The 10,370-nt window shown below is 49.9% G+C and overlaps 1 protein-coding gene across 1 annotated transcript; it reads right to left on the minus strand.

Moving 5' to 3' along the window:
* Window positions 1-738: 738 nt before the first annotated feature.
* Window positions 739-8,955, minus strand: DMRT3 (doublesex and mab-3 related transcription factor 3). Its single transcript, XM_038124704.1, has 2 exons — window positions 8,505-8,955; window positions 739-1,703 (listed from the first exon to the last, which is right to left on the minus strand). The coding sequence occupies exons 1-2, from the start codon at window positions 8,941-8,943 to the stop codon at window positions 739-741; spliced, it is 1,404 nt and encodes a 467-aa protein (XP_037980632.1). The 5' UTR covers window positions 8,944-8,955.
* Between the last annotated feature and the right edge of the window lie 1,415 nt (window positions 8,956-10,370).

Consider the following 10,370-nt stretch of genomic DNA (forward strand, 5'->3'; position numbering starts at 1 on the left):
ATAAATGACATAAACCAAGATCATCATCTTAGTTTATTTTTCTAGAGTCCTTAGCATGCTACATTAACCTGACAATGCTTAATCTGGTGTTCATTTCACAATACACTTCATGCAATTCACAGCTGTAATTGGTTTTACACTGACATTACACATTTTGACCTAGCCATGGGAAAAGAATAACTCTTAATAATATTTCTCTGAAAAGTGTCCAAGCTCAAACGGCACAGAAGCAGCTCAAGTTAGTTGCATGTGTGTATTTCTTTCTTCTGCCTTTTCTTTCACTGCAAATATGATCACTGGCATAAGATTATAAGGTCCTTGTTTTAGTCCATTTGCAATTGAACTATGTTTGCTTGATTTCTTATGTCCTGAGGAGTTCTCAATTATAAAACAGCATTCAAGTATTCTAGTTTAACATCCCCATTTTTCTGAGTTAAGGAACAAAGTAGACCTTGGGCTTCTGTTTCCATTATGAGTCTTCTAGAGTCCCATAACTGGTAGCCATAAAGTCTTCCTTTGCAACACACACTCAGCACTAAAGCCAGAGTATTGCTATTTGGCATTATCCAGTGAAGTGCAAGAAATTAAATAAGTTACGTCTTTATTGCTATAGTACAATACCAAGCAACTTTTTAATACAATTGCGAGAGTTTTGTAGAGTACATGTCCCTCCTCTTAGGGGCCAGTAGTTCAGCTGCACTGTGAGTATCACTTAGCTGTCACATGCCAAATGTCAGTCTAAGAAGATGTGTTGAGTATTCTTGAGTCTGAAGAATCAGACCTGTCCTCATATTCATCTTCTGTGTAAATTGGTTGCTTAGACACAATTGGGCATCCATCATCAGGAATTGAAATCCTAGGATCTTCTGACGAGCGGGAAGGAAGGACAGGCGAGCTTCGGAAAACAGTGGCTGAGCTGCCAGAGAAAGGACTGACATACTGGGACCGCAACTGGTACTGCTGCTGCAATGTCATGGTGTTCCACAGGGTGACGTCGTTGGGCAGGAATGGGCTGGACTGGTTTCTTGCCAAAGTGTTCCTCAGCATCAGCGGGTAGCGTGGGGGCTGAGGGAAAGGGTGCTGCAAAGGTACAGCTAGAGGATTTGGCACAACATTACTGGAATCAGCAGAGAACCTCAGAGTGTCAGGAACCCTAAATGCCGAGCCCACAGACCACTTGGAAGATGAAATAGGGTAGGAACTCAGTGTGTGTTCAAAAATATGCCCATTGGAAGGCAAAACGAGACCATCTGATTCTGCAGAAGTTCTCTCTCCACTGGCCACTGAAGACCGACTGGACAGGAGAACCTCTACAGCACTCACCAGGTCACCACCACACCCCTTCAGGATCAACTCCAGCACAGCTGGCTTTTGGTTAGGGAAAATCTTTTTCAAGACTTCAAGTGGGGGTCTGTTTGCTTTCAAACTGAATGGTAAGGAAACTGTCCCAGAAGGACCTTCTATCAGGAGGTGGTTCTGCTCTGGGTGGTACTTGGGGCTGTCTGGACGGTTCTCTGTGCTCCCACCATTTTTCTGAACTGCAAAACCAACCTCATCCACTGAAACAATTTCGGGGCTTTCGGGGTTGAAACAACTTTTGGCTTTAGTCATGTCTGGGGAACTCCTTTGGTCTGTGTCTTTGTCACTGTAGGTCTCAGCATTGTCTGCTCCACTTGCATCACCCAACCGCTCCTCATTCACGTCTGCAAAGAGAAGTCAGAGAAGTTAACAGAAAACTGAGGCCAAAAGCTTTTACACAGATTTGAGGATGCTGTCTCCTTAAAGTGAACAGACCAGGACTCTAAGGGGGAAAAAGCTTTTTCTCAGAGATCCTGCAGAAATTAAGGTATCTTAGCAATGTGCCATGAGAATAAAACTGCAAAAAGGATAATGTGACCTGATCTAGACATAGATCTGTCTCATTCTCCCATTTGCAAGCAAAGAATGTGATCACTTTTCTGCTGCATCAAAAGTGCTATATCTATCCTTTCTCACTGGTTACAAAGCGGCAACACACCACCCAAGTGCAAGATTTCTCAGAGGAACTTCAGCACTTTCACGTCATAATTCCTCACTAGCACCATCTCATTGTCTGTGAGCTGAAGAGGGCACTTAGGAGATGAACATTCCCCTGCAGCTCCAACAGCATTGATGGAACCACTCCATTATGACTACAGATTGAAGGCTTAAAAAGTCTTCAAATAAATAAATGTATTCCAGTTCTGAAGAAACTGATCCCTCCCATAAAAATCTGTTCCTCCCACAGCAAGAATTGCAGCTTTTCCTCTAAACCCTTAGGTATGTCTGATGCCTTGTCCCATCCAAGCACATATTCTAGAAAAGTCTGGTTTGGAGAAGACATCTGGAAAGGCATTTGGTCCAACATCCTCTTCAAAGTGGGAGCAGCCTTAGACAAAAAGCAGGTTGCTCATGTGCCTGCTTTAAATAATTCCAAGGATGAGGAATTATTCCTCACAACCTCTCTTAGCAATTGTTCCAGGTATCTTGCATTCTGTGTACTAAACTAAGAAGGATGAGAGCTGAGTATGGAACTGAAAACAAGCCCATTGACCATGCTGTCTCCAGATGGACACTTGCAACTCTTTGGTAATGACTGACCTTTGAAATAAGATTGCTTGTCAGCAAAAGAAGGGAAGGATGCTTGCTTATGCAAAAGAGGATTGTACTTGCTTGAGATTGTTCATCGTTATTTCCCAAGAACACAGTTCTGCTGGCTCTCCTCATTGAGCACAATGTTTACATTCTTGGGAAGCATCAATGCATGGGGAGAGGATCGTTGTCCAAGCTGCGGCTGACAGTCTACCCACACAGGGTAGTGCTTTTGAACGCACAAATGTTAAGGACCAGCCACAAAAACCAATACAACTATTTGCTTAGTTTTCCAAGCCCCTGACAAATACCCCAACTAGATAAAGTAACTGTAAGAAGCAAGCAAAGGTTCCTACAATGTGCTGATGATCCCACCTGCCCAAATGAGATGGAACCAGTTAGAGGTGTGCAAGCACCTGAGCCTCACTGCTCACCATCTCCTACCTTACTCTCACTGCAGGATCAGGCAGGGCATCTTCTCATCTGTTAGTGGGCTAAGTGTAACATTTAACAGATCAGCGTGAAAAAAAAGACTGTTAATGGAATTCATCCACTAAAGAGAAAGAAGTCAAGGTCTGAGCAAGCCTGGGATGAGTGAGAAGCCACTATGCTCACCACAGTGGAACTATAAATAAAGAGATCCTAGCAGAGCACAGCCTGAAGGTGGGAGCATGGCAAAGGAAGGTTCTCTTCATGAGGATGGCTGTACCTGGCAGAAACAACAGGCCATCCTACAGAGATGTGGCATGCTGCTAATTTGGGATGTGGAAGATAAGTGTGTAGCTGAGGAAAACAGATGCTCTTACAAAAACCTCACTCCTTTCAACAGGATAACCCATTTTGGGAGCTGGTTTTTACACTGGTTATGCTGCTTGTCGAGTGCAAACAGGGAAGCATTAACTCTGCATGTTCTATATTAGTGAGAAGTCCATGTACATTTCCTCTTTCTCATACGTTCAGCGCATCCATCTTGCTTTAGCAGCCAAAGCAGAATGCAGGAAATGCTTGCCGATAGCAGACTGGCATGTGCATCCTTTTGAGGAGGCATAGCTCATCCGTTATTGAGAAAATGTGAGATTGGCATAGCTCATCCGTTATTGAGAAAATGTGAGACTCACACTACCCTTTCCCTTCTAATCCCTTCACTATGCATTATTACAAATCTTGGTGAATGGACTGTTTATACATTCAAGGCTTAGTGGGCAGTCTGAGGACATTCAACTACCTCATCCCTATCTTGACAGAGTTAGAGAGGCTGTTTAAGGAAGGTGATAGCCCTAATTTTCACATAAATAAATTGCACTGTGGTGACTAATACTACCAAATGGACTGAAAGCAAGAACAGATTTCAGAATTACCTCATGCTCACGTTTACAGTGTATCTTTAAGGGATGAGAGCAAGTATTGCTGTGGGGAAAATATGTGTTTATTTAAAAAAAAACAGCCAAAAACCAAACAAACAAACACCCTCAGATCAGTGAAGGTATCGCAAATATATTCCTCAATCCTTAAAAAAAGTTATTTTCAAGATATTTCAGATTTGCTTCATTTTCTGTACCCTTAAAAATATCCTTATGAGGCGTGCCTAAAAAATTTTCATCAAATTCTGAAAACTCTTCCCACTGAATTTTGCCTCTTTATCATCATGATACCACACAGATGCTGGCTCTTAGCTTTTGCCCGGGGACAATCTCCTCATTCAGCACAGATCATAGCGACGCATCTCACTGGGCTGTGGTACTCGCAGGGACAGAGCCGGAAAACGAGATTTCGTTGATTTTAAATCAAAGTGGTGCTATTAGCACACAGGCAATTACCCTGTGCTGGCTACCACTGAGCGTGGAGGCTGCTGTATTTCCCCCTCTGTCTATTTGAGAGCATCTCTGGCTGCTGGTGTGTGCCTGGGCTGTATGCGCCGGTGTCACATCCCGGGGCCCGAGCCTGCAGCACGGCAGCTGGCCGCTCTCCTGGCCGGCCCTCGGGGCTTCCCTGTCTGTAGGCTGTGCTTTAACTGCTTTAAACACCCCTTTCCCGCTACGCTGAAGGCTCGGGGAGGATCCGGGGACTATCTCCAACCCTTCCTGGGAACCACCGCGACCGAGATTTTCGTTCATTTAAAATCGGCACAAAAATAGTCATCGTCAAATAAACAAAAATTTGTGAGGATGCAAAATAGCCATTGTCAAATAAACAAAAAATTGTAAAGAGACATTGTTAATGTCCCTATATGAACACTTAATTTTAGGAATATTATATGCATGTATTAATTATAAATGTTTGTATTTTCAGGTACAAAAATAATTTTGTATTTAGGACGCACAACCTTCTGCTCTTTACCAAAGCTGTTTTTTCTTTCCATAATTCGTAAGTTTTACATGAGGATATTCTCGGCTTCAAGAAAAAAATCTCATCTTCAGATATTTTTTACATTTTTGGGCGTTTGGGTGTTATGTTTTGTCCTGTGTGAGCTCTAAGGATTTTTTGCTGTATTTCTGATGGGGGTGGTGTTTGGTTGGTTTGCCTTTTTTTTTTTTTTTTTTTCTTTTTTTGCAAGGGGGTGTTTGTTTTGTCTTTCTGTGTGTTTTTTGTTTTGGGAGGGTTGTTTCTTTGTGTGGATCTGGGGTTGGATTTTTATGTTTTGTTTTTTAGGGGGAGGTTATTTTGTTGCGCGCGAGCGTGTGCCTGTTTTTGTGTGTATGTGTGTGTTGGGATATTTTTTTCCCCCCAACACCTTCTATTTCAAATTGCCTGCATGTAACTATCCAGTTTATGATTCCTGGGAAAACTAAGGAAACTATTTTCCTACTGATATAAAAGATGGGGAGTATTCATCAAATAATATGCACGCAGGAAGAGATACCAACCCAGATCAGAGATGCAGGGCAAATACAGATATGCATGAAACAGAACAGGGGGAGAACAGTACATGCATTTACAGTAAAATACAATATGAATTCAGCACAGTATTTACCCCAATTCTTCTTGACTGTCTATATATTAATAATCATGAGTCAAATGTTGAAAAGGGGCCAAATAAAAGTGAAATAGATGAGAGGGAAAAGCTGTTCTCAAGTTAATTACTTGTCTGGAAAACTTTTTCTAATATTTTGTGACCAAATTTGCTTCTTCGATATTCCCACTGCAGAGTGCCTGTTAAAACAGCTCGTTCTTTGATTATTAGGACAGCTCTTTTCTCGACACAGACTTTCCTGTACCTCCAAAGCACCTTCTACCTTAGTTATATTATTAGGAAAGGCTGATACCAGAACTAGCATAACTGCACATAAAGCTAAGGCTATGTCTTGGTGGGAGCTTTTTTGCTTGCTTTGGGTTTGATTTTTTTACTTTTGCTGTCTGTTTGGAAGAATGAGGTGTTTGTTACCTTGATTTTCGTTGTTGGGGCTTTGTTTAGGTTTTGGTTTTAATTACTTTCACTTCAGACTTTCTTCCCTCTATTCGAAGATCTAAATACTCTGTAGGAGACTAATCACTGTTCTCAAATTAACACAGAGACAGCTGCACTGCATTAAGAAGATCGCTCTGAAAGTATCAGACTATTGGTAAATATAGCATTATATTGTTTACAAGTCTTGATAACTACTACTAAGCCAAATACAACACACACTCCTGTGAGCAAAGAAAGTTCATGAGCACGATATCAGGAGGAGGAATCATTCCAGGTTAGCAGAGGCAGATGCAACAAGGGAGGGTAGTTTCAGAACTTCGCAACTGTCCCACCGAAATGGCCGATTGTAGCAGGAACAGAAGCAAACGGATCTGATTTTACCATATCTCGGGAAATATCCCTTCGGCAGTGAAAACATTTTTCACGACAATAACGTCCTCAGGGAGGAAGGGGTTGTTGTGTTTGTTTCAGAAACTGGGTGGACAGGAGGTTTATCACGTTTTTACGGCGATTTAATATATAGTTAATGGAAGGAGAGGAAAGAGAAAACCCTGCCACTCAGAGCACGCAAGGTAATTGGAAATAAGCAAGTCGTGTAGTTAAACAGTGTCTGGTAGAAGGTGACAGGAGAAACCTCTAAGGAGATAATTTTCCACTTTGCTCTCATGCCTTCTCGTGTTCTTAAACAGTGGGGGAAAAAACCCCGCCTGTGACAATCTGGGACCGGGGACCACGCGGGTGAGGTTTGAGTGATCAGAAAGGCTCCCCGGTGGTCCCGGGGTACCCCGGTTCCGCCAGCCCGGCCTCCCCACGGGCGGGGACGGGGGCAGGCACAGAGCCGAGGGCCTTGATTTATGGAGATCTCCGTTATGTTTTGTTGTTTGTTTGTTTGTTTTTTCGCTTCGTAAAACTATTATCAGAAAGTGCTGACTGGCTGGCAAGGAAGGATTTCTCATCAATACACTTTGATTGTATTTTGCAAACAAAATGCCTGTTGCTTGGTAACATTTCACTTGAGCCTGACCTTCCCCAAAAGTTATTGCTATCAGATTCGATTTACACTCTCCTCCCGTGATTACTGTAATCTTTTAAACCGGGAAGTTCATACATCAGGGTGAAGGAAAGTTGAGCGTGCAAGTTAATATCGCTCCTATCCGGCAGATTTATATCGTGCTGGCGGATGGGAACTTTCATTTTCTCGAAGAAGCAAGGCGAGTTTTTCCCCTTCTCTCCCCACTTCCTCGGCCTTATCCCCCGCTACCTCCACGCAGGGAGGGGGCCCCGGCCAGGCGCCGCCGCGTGTGCGGAGAGCGTCCGCGCCGGCGGGAGGCTACGACCAGTGGGAAACTTGGGGAAAGACCCCCATGCCCGGCCCTGGGAGAGGCCGGCGGAACTGGGCCGAGATGTGGGGGAGGGGGCTGCTGGAGGGCAGGCAGGTGGTACCAAGGGCCGGAAAATGGGAAGCGGGTCCCGAACCACCGGCATCCTCGCCAGAGTGTCGGACTCAACAGTGCCGCCGCCTCGGGCGCGGTGTGCGTCCGCTCCGGTGCTGGAGGAGCAGAGCCCCATGCTGGGGCCCTGGTGGACGCCTCCGCGGCCGGACTGGCTCCACAGTGCACACGGGCCCGTGCGGCGGCAGCACAGCGCTCGCCACTCTCGTCCCGGGGCACCGCGTGAAATTTTGTCACAACTTGTCAGCGGAGCGCACCGGGCTGGCAGCGGCCCGCCTGCCGAGCATCCCTATCGTGAAAGACTGTCAGGTCCCGCTCAGACAGTGGACGGAACGCGACTGCGGTTCCGGAGCATTAGTTTTGCCTCCGGAAATGTGAATGACCGGCAAGTCGCGAGCACAAGGTGCCCATTGCAGACGGTAGTTTCGGCACCCCCTAGCTCTCAGAGGCCGCCCCGGACGCGACCCGAAGGGAGAGGCCTGAGCAGGAGGGCTGGGCTGCCCCGCTCATCCCCTGCCACCACTCCGCTTTCCCCGGTCGTCATAGCTTCGTAGAAGCCTTCCTGCTCCTGGCGCCGCGTTTGGTCCGAGGCTCTCTGCGCAGGTCTTGTCCCGGACGAGGTCCCGCAGCCCGATGCCCTGGGTGCGGGGAGCCGAACAGTGACTCCGGGAGCGGGACCGGGAGAAGCAGAAAGACATGCTGCCGTGATCCACGTGGGATGCGGCCTGTTCCCGGCGGACCTGAGGAACGGGCCCAGAAGCGGCACGTCGGGGAACCGGTTGGCAGCCGCGACGTTCGCGGGTCCCCTTTTGCTTGTCTCGGTGGACGCTATTCTGGCTGGGGAGCGGGCCGGTCACTTTGCGGCTCCATGCTTTCTAAGAGCGATAAAGTGTACCCGACGGAATTCCTCTCCATTCACTTCCCACGGAGCCCGTCGCCTTTACTCGTTCCGGCCCCATCCCCCAGAACCGACAGCGGGGATCCCAGCCCTCCCTTTCCCTCCTGCCCCGGTACCGCGGTGCCCGGCCCGGCCTCACCTGCCTTGGGGAGCGGCCCCGGGAGCGCGGGGGGCGGCTCGGCGGCCCAGCGAAGGGCGGCGGCGGCGGCCAGCTCGGCGGGGGTCCGCGGCGGCGCGGCGCAGGGCGACGGCCCCGGCGGCGGCGTGGGCGGCTCGGTGTTGCCCGGCGGCCCGGGGAGGGAGCGCAGGGAGTCCGGGAGGAGGCTCTCCAGGCTTTCGTTGGCCTGCTGCCGGCGGAGCGCCACCTGCGCGGCCATCACCCGCTGCCTCTCGATGATGAGGATGCACTTCTCGCAGGTGCAGTCCTTGAAGCGGCAATAGCGCTTGTGGCCCTTCAGCCAGGACAGCACGCCGTGGTTGCGGCAGCGGGCGCACTTCGGCGTCCGCTGCAGCGGAGCCCGCGGTGGCTGCGACACCGGGCCGCCCATGTAGAGGTACGGGGAGCCATAGCCGTTCATGCCCGCGGGAGGAGCGCGGCCGGCTCCGGGGTGGAGAAGGCCTCAGCGAGGGCGGGCGGAGGCCGGGGCGATGGAGGCGGGCGGCTCGGCCCGCGGGCTCTGCGGGGGGCGCGGCTCAACCCCAGGCCGGCGGGGAGAGGCACCGCCCGCCGCGGTGGCACCGGCGGGCAGAGCGCTGCCGCCGGCCGGAGCGACACTGCCGCTGCCCGCGCCGCCCCGCCGAGCCCACAGCCGCTCCGACCGCCCCCGCCCCCCGCCCGCCCCCACCACCACCCTCCTTCCCCGGCGCCGACAGGGGAATGGAGGGAGAGAAAGACAGAGCAAGAGAGGGAGGGAGGAAGGGAGGGGAGCGGCGGAGGGGGGGCCTCTGCCCCGCCGTCGAGGCGGCGGCGATGCTCGTGCAGTGCAGAAGGGTTTCGTCCCTGAGCGGACCGGGACCCCGGTGCTGCCACCCACGCCCTGCCCCCTCACGGCTCACGCCCCAAAAGCACCCGGGGATGAGAGATGAGCGGAGTCTAGGAGGTTTCTCCGGGCTCTGCGTCGGCCCCGCCTCGAAAGCCCACTGTGTTCGGCGGCACGGTGTAGGGCTGCTACCGCCTGTGGCCCGGAGCCGCGAGGTAGGGGCGGGGGGTCGAGATCAAAGTTTTGTCAAAGTTTTGACCAAGTTTTGCAGCTGCAAAGAGATGCTCGGAGCAGGAGCTGTCCGGGACCGGGAGCTGCCCACAACAACTGGGGGGAATCGGGCTGCAGCCGCGTCCCCGCGGGATCGCGCCGCAGAGCTGGAGAGCCGCCTAGGCACCTGCCCCCGTGGGGTCCGCTGCCTCTCCTGCATCCCGCGGCAAGACAGCTACCCAAACGCAAGCGGTGGCTGTAGAAAGGAACGTGAAATTCACGGCAAGTCAGGTTGCTTGAAACCTAAACGATAATGTCTGATGCGGCGGACTTGTAGTGTCCTGCATTTCCGTACGCGGAGGAGTTTCTCGCTGAAACACGGGTATTTCCCGTGTGGCAGCGAGAACTTTGAATCCAAATGTAATATACTGGTGGAAAAAAACCCAAAAAAGTTATATGCATTTTGGCTGGGGGGAAACAAATTTGCTGGAAGCGTTCATCTGCCCGCGGCGTAGCGTCCGCGGGCGGGCAGGGGCTGCTGCTTGGACCCGAACCCATTTCGTTGCCTCAAGACCTCCACTTGCTCTTCCCAGGCATCTTTCCACCGCTACACGACATAAAGGTTTTAGCGAGGCTACGTAATAACGAAATCAGATTTAAAACTCGGGAAGTATTTCGCCTGAGAGAATAAAAAGCACAGTGTATGCTACGAAGGTATTTGCGTGGTATTTCATTACTAGGCTCTTTTCCTCGTTACTTTTCTACTTCTAAAGGAAGAGTGATTCAGCGTGATCTTTCTCCCCCGGGCTGTGCGC

The sequence above is a fragment of the Motacilla alba genome, chromosome Z (assembly GCF_015832195.1).
Source record: "Motacilla alba alba isolate MOTALB_02 chromosome Z, Motacilla_alba_V1.0_pri, whole genome shotgun sequence".
NCBI lineage: Eukaryota > Metazoa > Chordata > Aves > Passeriformes > Motacillidae > Motacilla > Motacilla alba.